The sequence below is a fragment of the Panulirus ornatus genome, chromosome 44 (genome assembly GCF_036320965.1).
Source record: "Panulirus ornatus isolate Po-2019 chromosome 44, ASM3632096v1, whole genome shotgun sequence".
Taxonomy (NCBI): domain Eukaryota; kingdom Metazoa; phylum Arthropoda; class Malacostraca; order Decapoda; family Palinuridae; genus Panulirus; species Panulirus ornatus.
Window position 1 is genome coordinate 15634060 of NC_092267.1, and position 24266 is coordinate 15658325.

Below are 24266 nucleotides of genomic sequence, written 5' to 3' on the forward strand. Positions count from 1 at the left end.
CCCACCAGCACCCCACGCTCGACTCCACACCTCAGCCACAGCACCACCTCTCACACCACATCCCCCACAACCCTCCATGTACCCCGTGCACAGAACACACCAAGTGAGAGTCATGGCCCTGGGTCAGAACACCGCCATAGTCGTTTATATATATATATAAACTTCATTTGTCTATTGCAGCCTTCACACGCCGCCGGAAGCCACGAGATGGAATCCAATCCCATCTTAAAGCTGTTAACATATCGTTATATATCAAACGACTTTGTTGATAGAGGTAAGAACAGATAGACAATATACGTACGTCATATCTTTATTTCTTAATTCAATGCCACTGGTCCTTATGACAGCAAAGGATTGAGTACTAAGGAGCGACAGGAAAAGGTCCTCTCGACATCTGAAGAATACATGATTTTGTTTTCGCCAGATGGGATCCAAGATGACTTATATGATTTACGTCAGAGGATCCACAACAAGGCCGGGCCTTAACTGAGATACAGTGAGCAAAAACGAGGCAAAGTATTTACAAAACTTTGGAGGAAATGAAAAACAAAATTGTGAACAAGAAGAAAGAAAATTATAAATAAAGATAACATTCTCAGAGCCATTCACAGATACGACTCGGCATCTAGAGGACGAAGAGGACCAGATGTTTATGTGGCTCAGAGCGATTTTTGAGTGTCGTAAGGACAGGAAGACCCCTGGATGGTCTTCTTGAAGCTGGAGGCGTCGACATCGAGGTCCTTGAAGACCTTCTCACACCGCCATACGTACTCCTCGGCCGGGGTCGGGGAGCGAGACATGATGAAGGCGAACTCCACTTCGTACCCGTAACGTACGTCAAGACAAGTGTAGAGGCAAGCGTAGTTGTCGTAGTCGGTCTCCAGGATGACTACCGGGCCGGCAGCGGCTGTGGGCAAGAAAATGGTCCAGTAAACAAACTGATTCATTCATCTTTATGAACAAGACGACGACCAACATTCTTCTACTAAACAGTAATTATCGTCTGTGAGAGAGGGAGGTTGCGTGAAGGTTCTGGACATTTCTGGAATGTTCATCAAGCTTTTCATACTATCCCCCAGGCTGATGACAGATGGCTACATGAATAAACTGACAGCTGGCCAAGAGGCAGAAGAGGACACGTGACACAGGAAGCTTTCTACATTGGGTGAAGTTGACGGGTGGGGTTCCCAAAGGTTTAGTGCTGGTGGTAGAGAGTACGACTCGCCTTTCCAATCTCACGAACTCTACAGCTTCCCCCCATTTCGTGATGGTGCACAAGGCCAGACTGACACGATATGTGTTCAGTGCGAGAAGAAGAAGGAGTAAGGGAGTCAGGATGGGAGGGGAATGTAAGATGAAGTGTAAAGAGTGAAATCGTTGGCGTAGGTGTGAATATTTCTTGGAGGATGAAGAGAAACCGTTCATGAAAGCCAAGAAAGCAGTAGAACACGACTCCATGACACAAGAGAGAGAGAGAGAGAGAGAGAGAGAGAGAGAGAGAGAGAGAGAGAGATACTCCCGTATCCGTGTCAAATGCTCTGGTAAGGTGGAAGGTGGCCACAACTCACCGTTTTCCATATCCATGGTCCAGTGGGGTTCGCCGAAGGTGCTCGGGTACATGGTGCCCTTCCGCTTCAGGAGGTGACCCTCAGCTGTAAGGCCGGTCTCCGTGACCTCAAATTGTTGGCCATCTGCAGGAACACAACAACAACGTGTCATCATCATCATAACCATCACCCAGCAGGTCTTACAACACAGTGTTTCTCATATTGCATTAGTAACACAGACCTACCGCAACACCTTTGTGTTGGGAGTTGATGTGTGTGGCGTGAGCATGCGCAGAACTTCAAACGTAAACAATAACAATGTCTTACCAAACTTGAATTCGTTTCTGACACATTTGTCAATCAACTGATAAGGGTTGTTGATCAGGGAGAACTCGTACCACACGCCACCAAACTGGAAGTGAAGAAACAAACATTGAGCATCTCTCTCTCTCTCTCTCTCTCTCTCTCTCTCTCTATATATATATATATATATATATATATATATATATATATATATATATATATATATATATATATATATATATATATATCTTCCTTCAAAATGATGACCTGTTGGCGACCGATGATGGTAAAGGAAGAATTGGGTGATTATCCACAGTCGTTTGGGCGGTCTGGAAACCATCGCCGTAAGATTTGACTGAACTTAAACGCTGATGAGGAAGACAACAGAAGATAATCATGAGAGACGCTGAGAGAGAGAGAGAGAGAGAGAGAGAGAGAGAGAGAGAGAGAGAGAGAGAGAGAGAGAGAGAGAGAGAGAGAGATATCAGGTCTCTGTAGACATCACAAAATTTATATAATGAACTGAGGGAACGCCTAAAGTGGTAGATGGTGTGCCTGTTCATCGATAGATTTATAAATTTTTTGCCGTTGAACGATGTCATGTGAATGCGATAGACAGCTTCACAAGTGTCCATGTTAACTGGAGCACAACTCACATCCAAAATAGGATTACAATGAAACTGCCATGCGGGTCGTCACTTGTGCATCATCATCATGATGATGAGACGACCCTTTACAAAGACGGTCGGTACGACCATCCATCACGACCCAGAGGAATTACCTCTGACGTACGACGCCGTTACGATCTTTGATCACAATACGACCCTCTACCATGACGGTGTGAACACATAGGGTATAACATTGGGAAAATCGGACTCTGTGTGTGATAGACTGATACAGTGGCTCCTGGTTCCTGTGTAGAGAGAACAAGATCATACTATGTGGCAACAGGAGATGAAACGTTCTGAATGAAAGATAAACGTTTAAAAAACATAAAGAAAAACCGTTTTGGAAAAGACGAGGATGTGAGATGGGAAGAGACACGAAGGAACGAACCAGCGAAATCTGGAACGTACTCAAGGAACAGTGATGGGAAAGATGACATAGAAGACTAGTGTTACTTCAGAACCACAAACTGAAACTTATGAAAGAGTATAGACTGAATGGTGGCTTCAGAACCACAAACTGAAACTTATGAAAGAGTATAGACTGAATGGTGGCTCAGTTTCCTACAATGAAGATTGTTGATGTGACGTTTTACACTGAACACGGTGTTAGAGACATGATCAAGACTGTGTGGCATCTAACACTAACTATGTTTACCTACACAACTAACTAACACTTCCTTATTTTCTTCGCTAATACTAGTGTTCATAGTAGTAGTGAGGCAGAGAGACAGTTGTACTTACACTTATCAGGTAATGTGGCATGTTTGACGCTCATTATAAGTGCACTACTTTAGACTTAAGTATGATACCACGAGGACTTAAGTGTCAATATACCACACTTAAAGACCCAAGTATGTAGTGATGACCAACGAGTTTTGTGAATGATTTTAAGACCTTATTGCTTTAAGACCTTAATGGTCATTGTAAGACCTTATTGCTTTAAGACCTTATTGATTTAAGACCTTATGGTCATTTTAAGACCTTATTGCATTAAGACCTTATGGTCATTATAAGATCTTATTGATTTAAGACCTTATGGTCATTTTAAGACCTTATTGATTTAAGACCTTATGGTCATTTTAAGACCTTATTGATTTAAGACCTTATGGTCATTTTAAGACCTTATTGATTTAAGACCTTATGGTCATTCTAAGACCTTATTGATTTAAGACCTTATGGTCAACATATTCAGTGTGGTGTCAGAGGAACAGCGATGTCTTACCTTGGAGTGGTTGGGTTTCTGCTCCTGCCACAGTTTGTCTTCGTCCACATTGGGACACTTGCCCGGCACTACGAAATCCGGGATCTTCTCGGCGGTGGCGAAGACCGTGAGGAACAGCTGGAGGAACTGCAGCTTCATGACGGAAGAAGGACTGATGGGCGTCTGTCTGTCAGTGCAGAACCCGCGCTGCATTTATATACTGGCACCTCGCTGACCGCCATCTGCCCCAACAGAAAAGAAACAAACAAAAAACAATAAATCTCTTACGCAAACACACTGTCAGTTACGAGTGACCTTCTGAAAATGTATTAGATCTTGGAGAAGTGACCTTTGAGCAGGCAAATAGAAAGATACGTAACGAAAGGACACGATTGGATGGACGATAAGGTCTTGGTGCGGGTCAGTCCCGCCCACACCGGGGGAAGCGACGGGTATAAATGGTTGTGGCTGGTGGTGGAGGGAGATGTTCCTTCGTCCAGCCCTCCTCCGTGAAGACAAGATGTTCACGTCCATCCTCCTGGCTGCCTTCACCTCCTACGTGGCGGCCGATGCCGTGCCAGGCTTCGTCCAGGCTGGACGGTGCGCCGACCTGCCCATACAAGGAGGCTTCGACATGCGAGAGGTAAATCTCTCTCTCTCTCTCTCTCTCTCTCTCTCTCTCTCTCTCTTTCTCTCTCCATCCGTCTCACGTGTTCTCGTCCTTCGTCCCTCAGTACGCTGGCCGATGGTACCAGACCCACGCCATCCCCAACCCGTACGAGCCAGGAACCTCCTGCCTACACGCCTACTTCGACTACCGGCCGACTCTCCCTGGCTTCAACGTCACTTCGGTTGGCCTGGGTGACAAGAAGGACTACCTGAGACTGGAGTTCGACGTCTACCCCGTCAGCGAGTACCCAGCTGCTCACATGCTCCTAGACGCTCCTTCCAGTCAGTACTCCAAGTGTTGTAGGCTGGTCAGATGTTATGATTGTAGTATATCTCACTGACCCAAGTGTTGTATGCTGGTCAGATGTTATGATTGTAGTATATCTCACTGACCCAAGTGTTGTAGACTGGTCAGATGTTATGATTGTAGTATATCTCACTGACCCAAGTGTTGTAGACTGGTCAGATGTTATGATTGTAGTATATCTCACTGACCCAAGTGTTGTAGACTGGTCAGATGTTATGATTGTAGTATATCTCACTGACCCAAGTGTTGTAGGCTGGTCAGATGTTATGATTGTAGTATATCTCACTGACCCAAGTGTTGTAGGCTGGTCAGATGTTATGATTGTAGTATATCTCACTGACCCAAGTTGTGGATGTTGTAACGCTAACGTCGACCCGTCTGATCAGGATGGGTATGTACAGATATAGAAGTAAGTGTCTTGCTCCTCACTGAGACGCGATCCTTCTGTGTATCTTGCAGTGATCGCCGCGTCCTTCGAGGTGGTGGAGACGGATTACAAGACCTACTCCTGCGTGTACTCCTGCAACTCACTGGGCGACTACAAGGCAGACTTCGGCTTCGTCTTCACCAGGAGCCTGGCTCATGCTGGACCTGCTGCTGAAAGGTGTGCTGAAGTCTTCAACAAGAATGGCGTGGAATTCTCCAGGTTCGAACCCGTCCCTCACCCTAAAGACTGCGTCTACAGAGCTTGACAACCAATGGGAAAGTATTTTCCTATAAAAGAGAACATTTACTTTTCTGTAAAACAGATGTTCATATGAACATAAACCCGTTGTCTTAACTGGATAAACCAGCAAAACCTGATGCTGTCTTAATAAACCAAGGTCCAGCAATCATGTGTGTGTACACAATATGTCTAAATTTCCTCTTCGAAGAAAAAACAAACAAACAAATGATACATATTAAGTAAATGTTAAAAAACGGAAGTGGAACGAAGTTTATTATTCTCCTTGATTTAGAAAGTTATGTTTGACGGCGTCGAAAGAGATAGTGAAGATCATTGTACAAGGAAGTTCCTGTATGGGGAATATCTGGTCTTATATGAATGATGTGAGATTCCATCATGAATTTAGAGATACGTTTCACACAATATCTGGTCGTCACCTAACCACAGGTGTTATTCTCTCCCGTATTTCAGCATCTAATTCGAACAGAAAATGTGAGTAGGGATGACATCTGATCTCATTACCACGTTTTCTTCCATACTGGACGAGGAATCATTAACATGTCTTGTTCTTCATATCCATCTGGAGGTTGACCTGTCGTATAATATTCCAATCAACGAATTTAAATGTCATTTTAGGTGAAAAATATAAACGTAACATTCTTAAAGTAAAATACTTATGTCTTCTTACTTAATTTTATTAAGAGCTATGATCATCAGGATGATAGTAATAATATCATTATAAACAAAATATTTATGAAAATATAGAATTCCTAAAGAATTTAACATTTATGTTAGAAGTAAGAAGGTGATTGCTCAGTCAACTGATTGATTCATTAAGGAAAACAGCGACTGGGATCGAAGTCTTGTGGAAGATTTTAAACGGCAATTTTCCCTTCCGTTCCAGACCGAATCCCGTTGTTAACAGAAGACAACAGTCTGCAGAACACTGACAACAGAGGACAACAGTCTGCAGAACATTAACAACAAAGGACAACAGTGCAGAACACTGACAACAGAGGACAACAGTCTACTGAATACTGACAACAGAAGACAACAGTCTGCAGAACACTGACAACAGAAGACAACAGTCTGCAGAATACTGACAACAGAGGACAACAGTCTACTGAATACTGACAACAGAAGACAACAGTCTGCAGAACACTGACAACAGAAGACAACAGTCTGCAGAACACTGACAACAGAGGACAACAGTGCAGAATACTGACAACAGAGGACAACAGTCTGCAGAACACTTACAACAGAGGACAACAGTCTGCAGAACACTGACAATAGAGGACAACAGTCTGCAGAACACTGACAACAGAAGACAACAGTCTGCAGAACACTGACAACAGAGGACAACAGTCTGCAGAACATTAACAACAAAGGACAACAGTGCAGAACACTGACAACAGAGGACAACAGTCTACTGAATACTGACAACAGAAGACAACAGTCTGCAGAACACTGACAACAGAAGACAACAGTCTGCAGAATACTGACAACAGAGGACAACAGTCTACTGAATACTGACAACAGAAGACAACAGTCTGCAGAACACTGACAACAGAAGACAACAGTCTGCAGAACACTGACAACAGAGGACAACAGTGCAGAATACTGACAATAGAGGACAACAGTCTGCAGAACACTTACAACAGAGGACAACAGTCTGCAGAACACTGACAACAGAGGACAACAGTCTGCAGAACACTGACAACAGAGGACAACAGTCTGCAGAACACTGACAACAGAGGACGACAGTCTGCAGAACACTGACAACAGAGGACAACAGTCTGCAGAATACTGACAACAGAGGACAACAGTCTGCAGAACACTGACAACAGAGGACAACAGTCTGCAGAATACTGACAACAGAGGACAACAGTCTGCAGAACACTTACAACAGAGGACAACAGTCTGCAGAACACTGACAACAGAGGACAACAGTCTGCAGAACACTGACAACAGAGGACAACAGTCTGCAGAACACTGACAACAGAGGACGACAGTCTGCAGAACACTGACAACAGAGGACAACAGTGCAGAATACTGACAACAGAGGACAACAGTCTACAGAATACTGACAACAGAGGACAACAGTGCAGAATACTGACAACAGAGGACAACAGTCTGCAGAATACTGACAACAGAGGACAACAGTCTGCAGAATACTGACAACAGAGGACAACAGTCTGCAGAATACTGACAACAGAAGACAACAGTCTGCAGAACACTGACAACAGAGGACAACAGTCTGCAGAATACTGACAACAGAGGACAACAGTCTGCAGAACACTGACAACAGAGGACAACAGTCACAGTCTGCAGAACACTGACAACAGAGGACAACAGTCTGCAGAACACTGACAACAGAGGACAACTGTTTGCAAAATACTGACCAACAATTTCATGAAGTAGTTTCAGCATCGTATGTAATCTTTTCAGAATAGCGGGTCATGACAGACTTCATCAGAGAATAAAGTAATACAAAGGAATACAAAGAAAATACAAAGGAATTCAAAAGAATGCAAAGGGATTCAAAGAGCAACAGACCACTGGGTCCTTTCGAGGCTGTTTGTGTTAATGTACGATACTTCTAACTCACAAATCAGTGTGGTGAAAGTTAGAAGACAAACTGATCATTCAGAGTGAATAACCAGGAAATTCTCATATTGACAATAGAAGCGCAAATGATAAAGAAAGTAGAAGACTTCCAAGCGAAGGTGTTATCAAATCTCTTTATAAATGTGTCTATAATAACTGGGTTCCAGCACTCAACTTGCCTACAAAAAACAAGATTGATTCTAGTCAGGTTATTTCTTGCCTGTACGAAAAGTTCTAAAGGCTCTGCAGTTGATCATTGTTCAATTAATTTTTATAATTATTGCCTAGCTGGAATTTATCGACTGGTTATCTTCATTATACCGCAGGTGGCCAACTCATAAACAAGACTGTAAACCATTTAGAAGGTTGCAAATCAATCAGTGTTTCTCATCATTGTCTTCCACTAAACTGTGATTCAGGTCTGAGAACATATCTGCCCGATTTTCTTAATGATCTAATTAATAAGTACGGCGAAAGAACAACTGACTGACGCCAGGAAAAGTTGACTCTATTCATAAAGTTTCCGATTAAGTTTGGCATCAAAGATGACTAAGAAGAGTTCAGTACCGTGGCATATATTGGGCCATCTTTCGAAGTTTATCCACTTAATTGACAGACCAGAAGCCGAGAGCGATGATGAATGGTGAAGGTAGGCAACATTTATGTCTGGCCATTAGCAAAGAGGTATGATGTGTGAACAGGTCTCATAATAGACATAAAAAGTGGTGTGCCGCAAGTTACAACCCTGGGACCTGTCTTCTTTCTAATGTTGTTGACTTTGTGATGATGGCTCGTTGTAAGATATCACATTTCGCTGACTGGGGAATATAATCTGCAGCCCATATTCAACATCCACAACAACTGTACGACTGGCTGGACAAAATTATAAACTGGATCACGAGTGTAAAAATGAATATGTCAAGTCTTATAGGACACATTCTGTTGGACTATGCAAAAGGTAAACTGGAGGAAAGACAGGTTCAAGCATCTCAGATGTCCTAAGGCAAAGGAAGTAGTGTATAGCATTCTAAAAAGACGAACAGAATTCTAGAAACCACAGATACGACTTTCGAACAGACGGAACAAAGCCTTGTGATCAATAGTTCGCTGGTGTATCCTCACGCTCAATAATGAGTTCGATATGATCACTCAAACTGAAGACACAGAGGGTATAATAGTAATACACCATCGAAGTATCATGATGGCAAGGAAGTCGTATTGAGAAACAGTTAGACAGCTAGAACTTATTTACCTTTGAAGAGAAGCTGTGAGATTGAGAGACGTTGATGATAACTGTGACTTCCATTGTCCAGGTTCGAACACTCGAGGATTATGTTTGCGGTATGACGAACAAACACAGCCCGAGCAGTTGACTGCAACACTCCAAAACACGTTTGAATATAAGACTTGACAAGTAATCTACTTTAAGCACGAGGCATGTGACATTATCTTGTACCTATAGCTTAATTCCCAGTCTCCTGACGCTGGTTAGCTGTCAGCTAACGTGTCGTGATCTTGTTACACTTCAGGTTTCTAAAGTCTGAAGAATATATATATTAATGATTTCTCCTTAGAGAGATGTATATCTCCACACGAGAAGAAATTATTGATGTGAATATATCTCTTAAATGAAAATGTACAGATATCGCAAGACCACTCCATTATCCGGAGGTAGTGACAGGAGATGGAATTAAAAGAAAAAAAAGAAAAGAAAAAAAATCCCCCCCCCCCCCCCACAAAGTCTACACGAATATCACCAACTCTGGTGTTTTTCGCGTGATATTTTGCCATTAATATTCGTCACCTGGATATTGGCGCGCTCTACTGACCCAGTCACTGGGGGGGGGGGGGGGCTAGTGAATCAATCATAAGCTTCAAGCTTGCATGACATCAGTAACCCGGGCACAAGCTTCAAGCTTTGCATGACATCAGTAACCCGGGCACAAGCTTCAAGCTTGCATGACATCAGTAACCCGGGCACAAGCTTCAAGCTTTGCATGATAGCAATGATCTAGTCACAAACTTCAAGCTTGAATGACAGCAGTAACCCATTCACAAGCTTCAAGCTTGCATGACAGCAGTAACCCAGGCACAAGCTTCAAGCTTGCATGACAGCAGTAACCCGGGCACAAGCTTCAAGCTTGCATGACATCAGTAACCCGGGCACAAGCTTCAAGCTTTGCATGACATCAGTAACCCGGGCACAAGCTTCAAGCTTGCATGACATCAGTAACCCGGGCACAAGCTTCAAGCTTTGCATGACATCAGTAACCCGGGCACAAGCTTCAAGCTTGCACGACAGCAGTAACCCATTCACAAGCTTCAAGCTTGCATGACAGCAGTAACCCATTCACAAGCTTCAAGCTTGCATGACAGCAGTAACCCATTCACAAGCTTCAAGCTTGCATGACAGCAGTAACCCATTCACAAGCTTCAAGCTTGCACGAAAACAGTAACCCAGGCACAAGCTTCAAGCTTGCACGAAAACAGTAACCCAGGCACAAGCTTCAAGCTTGCACGACAACAGTAACCCAGGCACAAGCTTCAAGCTTGCACGACAACAGTAACCCAGGCACAAGCTTCAAGCTTGCACGAAAACAGTAACCCAGGCACAAGCTTCAAGCTTGCACGACAACAGTAACCCAGGCACAAGCTTCAAGCTTGCACGACAACAGTCACCCATTCACAAGCTTCAAGCTTGCATGGCAGGGGTAACTATAAAGTAAATATACCTTAAATACTCATTGGAATTAAATATGTTGTTCTACACTTCTTGAACACTGGCTTATTGTGTCCTCACATTGTATAAGTCTACAGAACTCTTGTCTCACCTCTGCACAGATATGTAAATAAATGAATAACATTTCACTGTAGAATACTAAGCACTTTCACTACTTCTACTACTACTTCTACTAGAGTATAGTCTGAATTCAGAGATCCGTTTGAATTATGTAGTTACTGAAAGTGAAGAAATTCAGTTTGGCCTAGTTGAGTACAATTTGATATGTGTAACGTAAAGTGCAATACAAGTGCCTGGTGTTTGAAGCGACGATGAAACTGTTAAATGGTGAAATGAATTAACATTGACACTAGCATTGGTAATCATAATAATGAAGAGTCATGGTGATAATGATCATTGTTGATAATGCTGATAAAGGCATAATAATGATAATGATAGTAATTCATGTGATAATGGAGAAAGCATATTACCCACGTATCTCCTGCGTGTCGTATTAAGACATCTATTGTGTCATTCGTCTTAAGAAGTTCAACTACAATGCTATCCTCTCCAGCCACCTTGCCGCACTTCATCTTACGCAAGGCTTTCACCACCTCTTCTCTCTTCACCAAACGACTGGTTGTTTCTTGTTATTCGAGTTTCAGTGAAACAAAACAGTCATTGATTAGTGACGTAGACAGATACCGAGAAATCACAGATAACCGATATATCATGAAACACAGTTTAGTGGAAGACAATGATGAGAAACATTAATTGATTTGTAACCTTCTAAATGGTTTACAGTCTTGTTCATGAGTTGGCCACCTGCGGTATAATGAAGATAACCAGTCGATAAATTCCAGCTAGGCAATAATTATAACAATTAATTGAACAATAATCAACTGCAGAGCCTTTGGAACGTTTCGTGCAGGCAAGAAATAACCTGACTAGAATCAATCTTGTTTTTTGTAGGCAAGTTGAGTGCTGGAACCCAGTTATTATAGACACATTTATGAACAGATTTGATAAAAGCTTCGCTTGGAAGTCGACTACTTTCTTTATCATTTGCGCTTCTATTGTCAATATGAGAATTTCCTGGTTATTCACTCTGAATGATCAGTTTGTCTTCTAACTTTCACCACACTGATTTGTGAGTTAGAAGTATCGTACATTAACACAAACACCCTCGAAAGGACCCAGTGGTCTGTTGCTCTTTGAATCCCTTTGCATTCTTTTGAATTCCTTTGTATTTTCTTTGTATTCCTTTGTATTACTTTATTCTCTGATGAAGTCTGTCATGACCCGCTATTCTGAAAAGATTACATACGATGCTGAAACTACTTCATGAAATTGTTGGTCAGTATTTTGCAAACAGTTGTCCTCTGTTGTCAGTATTCTGCACTGTTGTCCTCTGTTGTCTATTCTGCACTGTTGTCCTCTGTTGTCAGTATTCTGCAGACTGTTGTCCTCTGTTGTCAGTATTCTGCAGACTGTTGTCTTCTGTTGTCAGTATTCTGCAGACTGTTGTCTTCTGTTGTCAGTGTTCTGCAGACTGTTGTCTTCTGTTGTCAGTATTCAGCAGACTGTTGTCCTCTGTTGTCAGTGTTCTGCACTGTTGTCCTTTGTTGTCAGTGTTCTGCAGACTGTTGTCTTCTGTTAACAACGGGATTCGGTCTGGAACGGAAGGGAAAAATGCCGTTTAAAATCTTCCACAAGACTTCGATCCCAGTCGCTGTTTTCCTTAATGAATCAATCAGTTGACTGAGCAATCACCTTCTTACTTCTAACATAAATGTTAAATTCTTTAGGAATTCTATAATTTCATAAATATTTTGTTTATAATGATATTATTACTAGCATCCAGATGATCATAGCTCTTAAGAAGACTAAGTAAGAAGACATAAGTATTCTACTTTAAGAATGTTACGTTTATATTTTTCACCTAAAATGACATTTAAATTCGTTGATTTAGATATTATACGACAGGTCGACCTCCAGATGGATATGAAGAACAAGACATGTTAATGACTCCTCGTCCAGTATGGAAGAAAGCGTGGTAATGAGATCAGATGTCATCCCTACTCACGTTTTCTGTTCGAATTAGATGCTGAAATACGGGAGAGAATAACACCTGTGGTTAGGTGACGACCAGATATTGTGTGAAACGTATCTCTAAATTCATGATGGAATCTCACATCATTCATATAAGACCAGATATTCCCCATACAGGAACTTCCTTGTACAATGATCTTCACTATCTCTTTCGACGCCGTCAAACATAACTTTCTAAATCAAGGAGAATAATAAACTTCGTTCCACTTCCGTTTTTTAACATTTACTTAATATGTATCATTTGTTTGTTTGCTTTTTCTTCGAAGAGGAAATTTAGACATATTGTGTACACACACATGATTGCTGGAGCTTGGTTTATTAAGACAGCATCAGGTTTTGCTGGTTTATCCAGTTAAGACAACGGGTTTATGTTCATATGAACATCTGTTTTACAGAAAAGTAAATGTTCTCTTTTATAAGAAAATACTTTCCCATTGGTTGTCAAGCTCTGTAGACGCAGTCTTTAGGGTGAGGGACGGGTTCGAACCTGGAGAATTCCACGCCATTCTTGTTGAAGACTTCAGCACACCTTTCAGCAGCAGGTCCAGCATGAGCCAGGCTCCTAGTGAAGACGAAGCCGAAGTCTGCCTTGTAGTCGCCCAGTGAGTTGCAGGAGTACACGCAGGAGTAGGTCTTGTAATCCGTCTCCACCACCTCGAAGGACGCGGCGATCACTGCAAGATACACAGAAGGATCGCGTCTCAGTGAGGAGCAAGACACTTACTTCTATATCTATCCATACCCATCCTGATCAGACGGGTCGACGTTAGCGTTACAACATCCACAACTTGGGTCAGTGAGATATACTACAATCATAACATCTGACCAGCCTACAACACTTGGGTCAGTGGGATATACTACAATCATAACATCTGACCAGCCTACAACACTTGAGTCAGTGAGATATACTACAATCATAACATCTGACCAGTCTACAACACTTGGGTCAGTGAGATATACTACAATCATAACATCTGACCAGCCTACAACACTTGGGTCAGTGAGATATACTACAATCATAACATCTGACCAGCCTACAACACTTGGAGTACTGACTGGAAGGAGCGTCTAGGAGCATGTGAGCAGCTGGGTACTCGCTGACGGGGTAGACGTCGAACTCCAGTCTCAGGTAGTCCTTCTTGTCACCCAGGCCGACCGAAGTGACGTTGAAGCCAGGGAGAGTCGGCCGGTAGTCGAAGTAGGCGTGTAGGCAGGAGGTTCCTGGCTCGTACGGGTTGGGGATGGCGTGGGTCTGGTACCATCGGCCAGCGTACTGAGGGACGAAGGACGAGAACACGTGAGACGGATGCAGAGAGAGAGAGAGAGAGAGAGAGAGAGAGAGAGAGAGAGAGAGAGAGAGAGAGAGAGAGAGAGAGAGAGAGAGAGAGAGATTTACCTCTCGCATGTCGAAGCCTCCTTGTATGGGCAGGTCGGCGCACCGTCCAGCCTGGACGAAGCCTGGCACGGCATCGGCCGCCACGTAGGAGGTGAAGGCAGCCAGGAGGATGGACGTGAACATCTTGTCTTCACGGAGGAGGGCTGGACGAAGGAACATCTCCCTCCACCACCAGCCACCACCATTTATACCCGTCGCTTCCCCCGGTGTGGGCGGGACTGACCCGCACCAAGACCTTATCGTCCATCCAATCGTGTCCTTTCGTTACGTATCTTTCTATTTGCCTGCTCAAAGGTCACTTCTCCAAGATTTAATACATTTTCAGAAGGTCACACGTAACTGGCAGTGTGTTTGCGTAAGAGATTTATTGTTTTTTGTTTGTTTCTTTTCTGTTGGGGCAGATGGCGGTCAGCGAGGTGCCAGTATATAAATGCAGCGCGGGTTCTGCACTGACAGACACACGCCCATCAGTCCTTCTTCCGTCATGAAGCTGCAGTTCCTCCAGCTGTTCCTCACGGTCTTCGCCACCGCCGAGAAGATCCCGGATTTCGTAGTGCCGGGCAAGTGTCCCAATGTGGACGAAGACAAACTGTGGCAGGAGCAGAAACCCAACCACTCCAAGGTAAGACATCGCAGCTCCTCTGACACCACACTGAATATGTTGACCATAAGGTCTTAAATCAATAAGGTCTTAAAATGACCATAAGGTCTTAAATCAATAAGGTCTTAAAATGACCATAAGGTCTTAAATCAATAAGGTCTTAAAATGACCATAAGGTCTTAAATCAATAAGTTCTTAAAATGACCATAAGGTCTTAAATCAATAAGGTCTTAAAATGACCATAAGGTCTTAAAGCAATAAGGTCTTAAAATGACCATAAGGTCTTAAAGCAATAAGGTCTTAAAATGACCATTAAGGTCTTAAAGCAATAAGGTCTTAAAATCTTTCACAAAACTCGTTGGTCATCACTATATACTCGTGTCTTCAAGTGTGGTATATTGACACTTAAGTCCTCATGGTATCATACTTAAGTCTAAAGTAGTGCACTTATAATGAGCGTCAAACATGCCACATTGCCTGATAAGTGTAAGTACAACTGTCTCTCTGCCTCACTACTACTATGAACACTAGTATTAGCGAAGAAAATAAGGAAGTGTTAGTTAGTTGTGTAGGTAAACATAGTTAGTGTTAGATGCCACACAGTCTTGATCATGTCTCTAACACCGTGTTCAGTGTAAAACGTCACGTCAACAATCTTCATTGTAGGAAACTGAGCCACTATTCAGTCTATACTCTTTCATAAGTTTCAGTTTGTGGTTCTGAAGCCACCATTCAGTCTATACTCTTTCATAAGTTTCAGTTTGTGGTTCTGAAGTAACACTAGTCTTCTATGTCATCTTTCCCATCACTGTTCCATGAGTACGTTCCAGATTTCGCTGGTTCGTTCCTTCGTGTCTCTTCCCATCTCACATCCTCGTCTTTTCCAAAACGTTTTTTTCTTTATCTTTTTTAAACGTTTATGTTTCATTCCGAACGTTTCATCTCCTGTTGCCACATAGTATGATCTTGTTCTCTCTACACAGGAACCAGGAGCCACTGTATCAGTCTATCACACAGAGTCCGACTTTCCCATTGTTATACCCTATGTGTTCACACCGTCATGGTAGAGGGTCGTATCGTGATCAAGGGTCGTAACGGCGTCGTACGTCAGAGGTAATTCCTCTGGGTCGTGATGGATGGTCGTACCGACCGTCTTTCTCTTGGGTCGTCTCATCATGATGATGATGCACAAGTGACGACCCGCATGGCAGTTTCATTGTAATCCTATTTTGGATGTGAGTTGTGCTCCAGTTAACATGGACACTTGTGAAGCTGTCTATCGCATTCACATGACATCGTTCAACGGCAAAAAATTTATAAATCTATCGAAGAACAGGCACACCATCTACCACTTTAGGCGTTCCCTCAGTTCATTATATAAATTTTGTGATGTCTACAACAACCTGATCTCTCTCTCTCTCTCTCTCTCTCTCTCTCTCTCTCTCTCTCTCTCTCTCTCTCTCTCTCTCTCTCTCTCTCTCTCAGCGTCTCTCATGATTATCTTCTGTTGTCTTCCTCATCAGCGTTTAAGTTCAGTCAAATCTTACGGCGATGGTTTCCAGACCGCCCAAACGACTGTGGATAATCACCCAATTCTTCCTTTACCATTATCGGTCGCCAACAGGTCATCATTTTGAAGGAAGATATATATATATATATATATATATATATATATATATATATATATATATATATATATATATATATATATATATATATATATATATAGACAGATGCTCAATGTTTGTTTCTTCACTTCCAGTTTGGTGGCGTGTGGTACGAGTTCTCCCTGATCAACAACCCTTATCAGTTGATTGACAAATGTGTCAGAAACGAATTCAAGTTTGGTAAGACATTGTTATTGTTTACATTTGAAGTTCCGCGCATGCGCACGCCACACACATCAACTCCCAACACAAAGGTGTTGCGGTAGGTCTGTGTTACTAATGCAATATGAGAAACACTGTGTTGTAAGACCTGCTGGGTGATGGTTATGATGATGATGACACGTTGTTGTGTTCCTGCAGATGGCCAACAATTTGAGGTCACGGAGACCGGCCTTACAGCTGAGGGTCACCTCCTGAAGCGGAAGGGCACCATGTACCCGAGCACCTTCGGCGAACCCCACTGGACCATGGATATGGAAAACGGTGAGTTGTGGCCACCTTCCACCTTACCAGAGCATTTGACACGGTTCCGGGATCTCTCTCTCTCTCTCTCTCTCTCTCTCTCTCTCTCTCTCTCTCTCTCTCTCTCTCTCTCTCTCTCTCTCTCTCTCTCTCTCTCTCTCTTTCATTTAGCTTCCCCCATTTGTGTCATGGAGTCGTGTTCTACTGCTTTCTTGGCTTTCATGAATGGTTTCTCTTCATCCTCCAAGAAATATTCACACCTACGCCAACGATTTCACTCTTTACGCTTCATCTTACATTCCCCTCCCATCCTGACTCCCTTACTCCTTCTTCTTCTCGCACTGAACACATATCGTGTCAGTCTGGCCTTGTGCACCATCACGAAATGGGGGAAGCTGTAGAGTTCGTGAGATTGGAAAGGCGAGTCGTACTCTCTACCACCATCTCTTACTAAATCCCATTCGTTCAAAACACTCCAGAACACCCCAGCAATATGTACTGAAGTTGGCCTCTTATGGAAGGAATTCATCGTATATTTTGTAATATCTGTCAGTCATATTGTCTTTCATTCGTATTCTGCCATCTTTATTCATCATCATTACCCTCTGAATACTGATTATTTAAGCTTATTTAAGCTTATCTACCCCTAGTATGATCTGTGCTCATTCTAATCCATCTGCGTACAAGGGACAGATTCAGTATATGTCTGCCTTAAAATGAACGCATTTTTCTAAATCTCTCCAATAATGTTTTTTAATCCCAATTCCTCTGTACGTCTTTGGTGACTTTGGTATCATCATCAGTAAACAGCTTTAGATTGGATTTGATCATATCCAGCGAGTCTTTTGAATAGACGTGAAACAGTAGTGGTGCCAACACTAAACCTTTGGGAACCCCACCCGTCAACTTCACCCAATGTAGAAAGCTTCCTGTGTCACGTGTCCTCCTCTGCCTCTTGGCCAGCTGTCAGTTTATTCATGTAGCCATCTGTCATCAGCCTGGGGGATAGTATGAAAGGTTTGATGAACATTCCAGAAATGTCCAGAACCTTCACGCAACCTCCCTCTCTCACAGACGATAATTACTGTTTAGTAGAAGTATGTTGGTCGTCGTCTTGTTCATAAAGATGAATGAATCAGTTTGTTTACTGGACCATTTTCTTGCCCACAGCCGCTGCCGGCCCGGTAGTCATCCTGGAGACCGACTACGACAACTACGCTTGCCTCTACACTTGTCTTGACGTACGTTACGGGTACGAAGTGGAGTTCGCCTTCATCATGTCTCGCTCCCCGACCCCGGCCGAGGAGTACGTATGGCGGTGTGAGAAGGTCTTCAAGGACCTCGATGTCGACGCCTCCAGCTTCAAGAAGACCATCCAGGGGTCTTCCTGTCCTTACGACACTCAAAAATCGCTCTGAGCCACACAAACATCTGGTCCTCTTCGTCCTCTAGATGCCGAGTCGTATCTGTGAATGGCTCTGAGAATGTTATCTTTATTTATAATTTTCTTTCTTCTTGTTCACAATTTTGTTTTTCATTTCCTCCAAAGTTTTGTAAATACTTTGCCTCGTTTTTGCTCACTGTATCTCAGTTAAGGCCCAGCCTTGTTGTGGAGCCTCTGACGTAAATCATATAAGTCCTCTTGGATCCCATCTGGCGAAAACAAAATCATGTATTCTTCAGATGTCGAGAGGACCTTTTCCTGTCGCTCCTTAGTACTCAATCCTTTGCTGTCATAAGGACCAGTGGCATTGAATTAAGAAATAAAGATATGACGTACGTATATTGTCTATCTGTTCTTACCTCTATCAACAAAGTCGTTTGATATATAACGATATGTTAACAGCTTTAAGATGGGATTGGATTCCATCTCGTGGCTTCCGGCGAAGTGTGAAGGCTGCAATAAACAAATGAAGTTTATATATATATATAAACGACTATGGCGGTGTTCTGACCCAGGGCCATGACTCTCACTTGGTGTGTTCTGTGCACGGGGTACATGGAGGGTTATGGGGGATGTGGTGTGAGAGGTGGTGCTGTGGCTGAGGTGTGGAGTCGAGCGTGGGGTGCTGGTGGGGACCCCTTGGCCACACAACATTGGTCTTTAGGTTAACTTAGAACTGTGTGGTGTGGGTTGATGTGGAGGTTACCACTGACTTCATAATGGAGACAGTACGACCCTTGAGCGCCATGTTACGACCCTTGTGTACGATGGTACGACCCTTGATCGCCATGTTACGACCCTTGTGAATGATGGTACGACCCTTGTGTACCATGTTACGACCCTTGAGTATGATGGTACGACCCTTGTGAATGATGGTAGGACCCTTGTGTACGATGGTACTACCCTTGATCGCCATGTTACAACCCTTGTGAACGATGGTACGACCCTTGTGTACGATGATACAAGCCTTGATCACCATGTTACGACCCTTGAGTCTGATGGTACGACCCTTGTGTACGATGGTACGACCCTTGATCGCCATGTTACGACCCTTGTGAACGATGGTGCGACCCTTGATCACCATGTTACGACCCTTGTGTACGATGGTACGACCCTTGTGTACGATGGTACGACCCTTGATCGCCATGTTACGACCCTTGTGAATGATGGTACGACCCTTGTGTACCATGTTACGACCCTTGAGTATGATGGTACGACCCTTGTGTACGATGGTACGACCTTTGAGGACGACCTTCTGGCATCTGTAAGCAGGACTGGACAACCCTAAGCAATGATTACATGACCTTTGACCTGAACCGTTACTCCAGTACTTTGTACATCGGGGTCAAATATGAAGCCATCAAATAAATGCCATTAAATATGATGGCATTTAAAGTAAAAAGTCTGTTGTATGTAAATATGAACAACATCATTTAGTTAATATTATGGACGTCTGTTATGAAAATGCTGTTGTATGTAAATAATAAACAACATCATTTAATCAATATAATGGACGTCTATCATAAGAAGGTTGTTCTATGTAAATATGAGCAACATCATTTAGATAATAAAAAGGACGTCTGGCCAAGTGAACTTATTATGTAAATGTTCACAACATATTTGTTCAACAGAAACACGCAAGACACATTGAGGAAGAGAACAGCAACGTACACCTCCCGGAAGGGTGTGACACAGAAGGGAAACAGAATTGGATTCAAGAACTCGAGAAAGACGTCTTGACATCCCCCCCCCCCCCCCTCACAGCCTGGTACATGCAAGATAATCACACACACACACACACACACACACACACACACACACATATATGATCCACCTAATATGGTAAGCTTGTCGCTCCCCATATTCAACAGCAGTTTGATGTAGTATTTTCCAAGGTACTTATACTGGCGCTTCACTGTCGGCTGGAAGTACGTATGTGTGTGTGTGTGTGTGTGTGTGTGTGTGTGTGTGTGTGTGTGTGTGTGTGTGTGTGTGTGTGTGTGTATGTGTGTGTGTGTGTGTATGTGTGTGTGTGTGTGTGTGTGTGTATGTGTGTGTGTGTGTGTGTGTGTGTGTGTGTTAGGTCAACCCGTTACCAGGGCATAACACTGTCCCTGTGTTCTTCAATAACTGTTCACTCGTCACAGCAACATGGTTGGTTCACTCACACATGTTCTGTGTGACAGTGAACATTCATGTGTTCATTATCTTTCTTCTTCTATCTTGTTTCTTCTTATGTTATCTGTCTTATCTTCGCCATCTGTAAGGCCCTCATCATGCTCCTATGTTTGCATTATGTGTTCTTATCTTGTTCTTCCTTTTCTTGTCATTGTTCTCTCTTATTGAGAAAGAGAAAGAGAGAGAGAGAGAGAGAGAGAGAGAGAGAGAGAGAGAGAGAGAGAGAGAGACATTAACATAGTAAGATAAAGACACATAGGCATCATGTTCCATGCTGTGACTTGAATATTAATAGCAACCAGTAATCATATACATTTTTTCATCTAATTTATCTAAGACAACGATTGATCCGTTGAGCAAGACGCGACCAACAGATCAATGATAATCATTAATATTTTAAGGAAGTTCTAAGTTTACTGGTTAGGTTGGCTACGTTCCTCACAGTTTGTGATGACCATTATTTTAATATCTATTTTATAATATATTACGTAATTAAACAGCCATCAAAGTCGATAGATAGGCATTATTTTAATCTGTATTTCATAATATATTACGTAATTAAATAAACTCATCCATTATTTTAATCTGTATTTTATAATATATTGCGTAATTAAATAAACTCATCCATTATTTTATCTGTATTTTATAATATATTACGTAATTAAATAAACTCATCCATTATTTTTATCTGTATTTTATAATATATTACGTAATTAAACAGACTCATCCATTATTTTATCTGTATTTTATAATATATTACGTAATTCAACAGACTCATCCATTATTTTTATCTGTATTTTATAATATATTACGTAATTCAACAGACTCATCCATTATTTTATCTGTATTTTATAATATATTACGTAATTCAACAGACTCATCCATTATTTTTATCTGTATTTTATAATATATTACGTAATTAAATAAACTCATCCATTATTTTATCTGTATTTTCTAATATATTACGTAATTTAACAGACTCATCCATTATTTTATCTGTATTTTATAATATATTACGTAATTCAACAGACTCATCCATTATTTTTATCTGTATTTTATAATATATTACGTAATTAAATAAACTCATCCATTATTTTACCTGTATTTTCTAATATATTACGTAATTTAACAGACTCATCCATTATTTTATCTGTATTTTATAATATATTACGTAATTTAACAGACTCATCCATTATTTTTATCTGTATTTTCTAATATATTACGTAATTAAATAAACTCATCCATTATTTTACCTGTATTTTCTAATATATTACGTAATTTAACAGACTCATCCATTATTTTATCTGTATTTTATAATATATTACGTAATTTAACAGACTCATCCATTATTTTTATCTGTATTTTCTAATATATTACGTAATTTAACTGAAATACCTGAAGGTGACGGTGTAGCTCGTTCATCTGGTGGTTAGCACGTGACGTTAACCACCTTAACGACCATAGCAGTTAACGAGCATCAATGTCCAACCAGACCAGCCAACCATTTTTGTGTAATGAGTCTATCCCTGGGGATAGGAGAGAAAGAATACTTGCCACGTATTCCCTGCGTGTCGTAGAAGGCGACTAAAAGGGGGAGGAAGCCGGGGGGCTGGAAATCCTCCCTTCCTGTATTACTATACCAAAAGAAGGAAGAGAAACAAGGGCCAAGTGAGGATATTTCCCTCTTCGACTCAGTCTCATTTGCTCTTGACGCTACCTCGCTGACGGGGGAAACGGCGAATATGCCTAAAGAAGATAAGAAAGATCTTTGGTCATAGCATTGATGGCTGCCTTAAATTATGACCTGTATGTACAGATCGGTTTCCATGGAACTGTAGCGACTTTCTGGTCGTTACAACCCTCGGCCATTTCTTAGAATCAAAGCTCGTTAAGACACTTAAAAGTAAACCCAGCGTTCATGTGTAGTGAGAGAGGACTAGTTTAAGAGCAGTTGGTCATAACAGGTGTCCCAGTCACCCCATCTCACTTCTGAGGAATGATACGCCACAAAAGGTTCAAAAGTCTATGAAGAGAAAGTGACTTCTCTTGTTTTTCCTTTTATCTTCATAGATTTTACCTCGTTCACTCTCTCCTCGCTACCATCACACACTTCACCCGATGAAGTACAGTAGAACAGAGATTAAATTGCGTTTTTGAAGACATATTCCGGTAAATAATCTAGATTTGTCTTCAATGTAGAGATAGCTAGGCAACCTTACTTCAGAAATCTTTATATAGATACGTAAATGCATTTAGATGGCTTCCTATACATGTCTATGTTCCTCTATACTTTGCTATACAGCATTTTTTTTTTTTTGTTCACTCGTTTTGACTTTTCATATAGAACTCACACAGGGTTACAGGTCAAATTGTGAAATCGCCATATCTTTTTTTTCTTTTTTATCTCTGACATGGGCCAGGTACTCACTTTATCGGCAGCTGGGTTGGCTGTGGACCGACTGGCGCAACCGGGATTCGAACCCATGCGTCCATCCCGGGCGGCCCGTGTTTGCACTATGGTCAGCAACGCTAACCGCTACGTATGACCTCATTCTGTATCATACAGAACTTAACACCTCTTGAGATATTATAATGTTATGTGAAATTACAGATAAAAGTGAAATTCTCGTGACAATGAACACAGCAATTAAGTCATTTCATTATGGGACTGATAATCAATTTTAATGGAAAATATATTCATGATATTAATTAACATAAATCAGCTGTTCACAATTAACAAGGGGGTTGTGGTTAATGATCGAGAAAATGTGTTTATCATAATCATATGTCATTATGTTTCACTGGTCACACATGTGAATCACTGAAACAGTGAAATATACATATACTTATTAATTTTCAGTGTGAGTGACTAAAAATGTTATATAATTGAAAGATTTTACAATAAATCACTAACGAGTACATGTATGATATATTGCCATAAAGGAGGGGGGGGGGTTGAATGCCTCTCTCTCTCTCTCTCTCTCTCTCTCTCTCTCTCTCTCTCTCTCTCTCTCTCTCTCTCTCTCTCTCCATGGGCTTGTGGGGTCAGCAGTTCCGTGGTGACAGCAGCTCCTCTCGTGAGAAGGGTCAGGTCATCTGGTCAACTGGATATTCCTTGACAGTGGTGTACATTTTTTGCCATCTGCCACCGCCTCACATGGTGGCAGATGGCATGGTGGGGTTCCTCCTGGTGTTCATCCCTCCGGGATAAATGAGCGGGTCAGGTGAGGTCACACGAAGTGACCCATCACCAAGTCAAGGCGCCGAATGTACGCTGATACTTTCCGGAGACCCCCCCACGAATGGAACTTCTATTTCAACCAATAGTTTCTCTCGTCAAAATCCCTTTATAATGAGAGAGAGAGAGAGAGAGAGAGAGAGAGAGAGAGAGAGAGAGAGAGAGAGAGAGAGAGAGAGAGAGAGAGAGAGAGAGAGAGAGAACATAGCTTTTCCTAAATATCGAACAGGAAAAAAAAAATAAGCCCAAAATAATCGTAGCTTTTCGCCACATGGGACATGATCAATCAGGTATTCTATTCTATAATAAAGCAAGTCTTTATTTTTGTACACAACACTTGTATCCACTTAAGAGCCCACTACACTTAAACACAGGGTCGCCCTGTGCACCCCAACCACACACACACACACACACACACACATCCCCCTGTGCCAATAATGGCACATAAGACAGCAGGCCGTCTTGCACAAGGTGGCCATA

At 42.0% G+C, this 24266-nt stretch overlaps 4 protein-coding genes across 4 annotated transcripts; 2 read left to right on the forward strand and 2 right to left on the reverse strand.

The window, feature by feature from the left end:
- Window positions 1-312: 312 nt before the first annotated feature.
- On the reverse strand, window positions 313-3975 carry LOC139762813 (crustacyanin-C1 subunit-like). The gene is made up of 4 exons (XM_071687968.1): window positions 3741-3975; window positions 1875-1959; window positions 1569-1691; window positions 313-907 (listed from the first exon to the last, which is right to left on the reverse strand). Exons 1-4 carry the CDS (start codon window positions 3930-3932, stop codon window positions 660-662), a joined length of 648 nt encoding a protein of 215 aa, XP_071544069.1. The 5' UTR covers window positions 3933-3975; the 3' UTR covers window positions 313-659.
- A 219-nt stretch (window positions 3976-4194) lies between these two features.
- On the forward strand, window positions 4195-5619 carry LOC139762814 (crustacyanin-A2 subunit-like). The gene is made up of 3 exons (XM_071687969.1): window positions 4195-4362; window positions 4454-4670; window positions 5155-5619. The coding sequence occupies exons 1-3, from the start codon at window positions 4204-4206 to the stop codon at window positions 5385-5387; spliced, it is 609 nt and encodes a 202-aa protein (XP_071544070.1). The 5' UTR covers window positions 4195-4203; the 3' UTR covers window positions 5388-5619.
- A 7396-nt stretch (window positions 5620-13015) lies between these two features.
- Window positions 13016-14354, reverse strand: LOC139762815 (crustacyanin-A2 subunit-like). The gene is made up of 3 exons (XM_071687970.1): window positions 14197-14354; window positions 13857-14073; window positions 13016-13474 (listed from the first exon to the last, which is right to left on the reverse strand). The coding sequence occupies exons 1-3, from the start codon at window positions 14317-14319 to the stop codon at window positions 13242-13244; spliced, it is 573 nt and encodes a 190-aa protein (XP_071544071.1). The 5' UTR covers window positions 14320-14354; the 3' UTR covers window positions 13016-13241.
- Window positions 14355-14620: 266 nt separating this feature from the next.
- Window positions 14621-18690, forward strand: LOC139762816 (crustacyanin-C1 subunit-like). The gene is made up of 4 exons (XM_071687972.1): window positions 14621-14818; window positions 16560-16644; window positions 16825-16947; window positions 18097-18690. Exons 1-4 carry the CDS (start codon window positions 14627-14629, stop codon window positions 18342-18344), a joined length of 648 nt encoding a protein of 215 aa, XP_071544073.1. The 5' UTR covers window positions 14621-14626; the 3' UTR covers window positions 18345-18690.
- Window positions 18691-24266: the final 5576 nt, after the last annotated feature.

Coding starts and splice junctions, on each gene's coding strand:
- LOC139762813 (XM_071687968.1), bottom strand. CDS start 3,932: ATGCAGCGCGGGTTCTGCACTGACAGACAGACGCCCATCAGTCCTTCT. Junction 1,960..3,740: donor AGAAACCCAACCACTCCAAG/GTAAGACATCGC, acceptor CTTCACTTCCAG/TTTGGTGGCGTGTGGTACGA. Junction 1,692..1,874: donor CAGAAACGAATTCAAGTTTG/GTAAGACATTGT, acceptor GTGTTCCTGCAG/ATGGCCAACAATTTGAGGTC.
- LOC139762814 (XM_071687969.1), top strand. CDS start 4,204: ATGTTCCTTCGTCCAGCCCTCCTCCGTGAAGACAAGATGTTCACGTCC. Junction 4,363..4,453: donor GAGGCTTCGACATGCGAGAG/GTAAATCTCTCT, acceptor TTCGTCCCTCAG/TACGCTGGCCGATGGTACCA. Junction 4,671..5,154: donor GCTCCTAGACGCTCCTTCCA/GTCAGTACTCCA, acceptor TGTATCTTGCAG/TGATCGCCGCGTCCTTCGAG.
- LOC139762815 (XM_071687970.1), bottom strand. CDS start 14,319: ATGTTCACGTCCATCCTCCTGGCTGCCTTCACCTCCTACGTGGCGGCC. Junction 14,074..14,196: donor GAGGCTTCGACATGCGAGAG/GTAAATCTCTCT, acceptor TTCGTCCCTCAG/TACGCTGGCCGATGGTACCA. Junction 13,475..13,856: donor GCTCCTAGACGCTCCTTCCA/GTCAGTACTCCA, acceptor TGTATCTTGCAG/TGATCGCCGCGTCCTTCGAG.
- LOC139762816 (XM_071687972.1), top strand. CDS start 14,627: ATGCAGCGCGGGTTCTGCACTGACAGACACACGCCCATCAGTCCTTCT. Junction 16,645..16,824: donor CAGAAACGAATTCAAGTTTG/GTAAGACATTGT, acceptor GTGTTCCTGCAG/ATGGCCAACAATTTGAGGTC. Junction 16,948..18,096: donor GACCATGGATATGGAAAACG/GTGAGTTGTGGC, acceptor TCTTGCCCACAG/CCGCTGCCGGCCCGGTAGTC.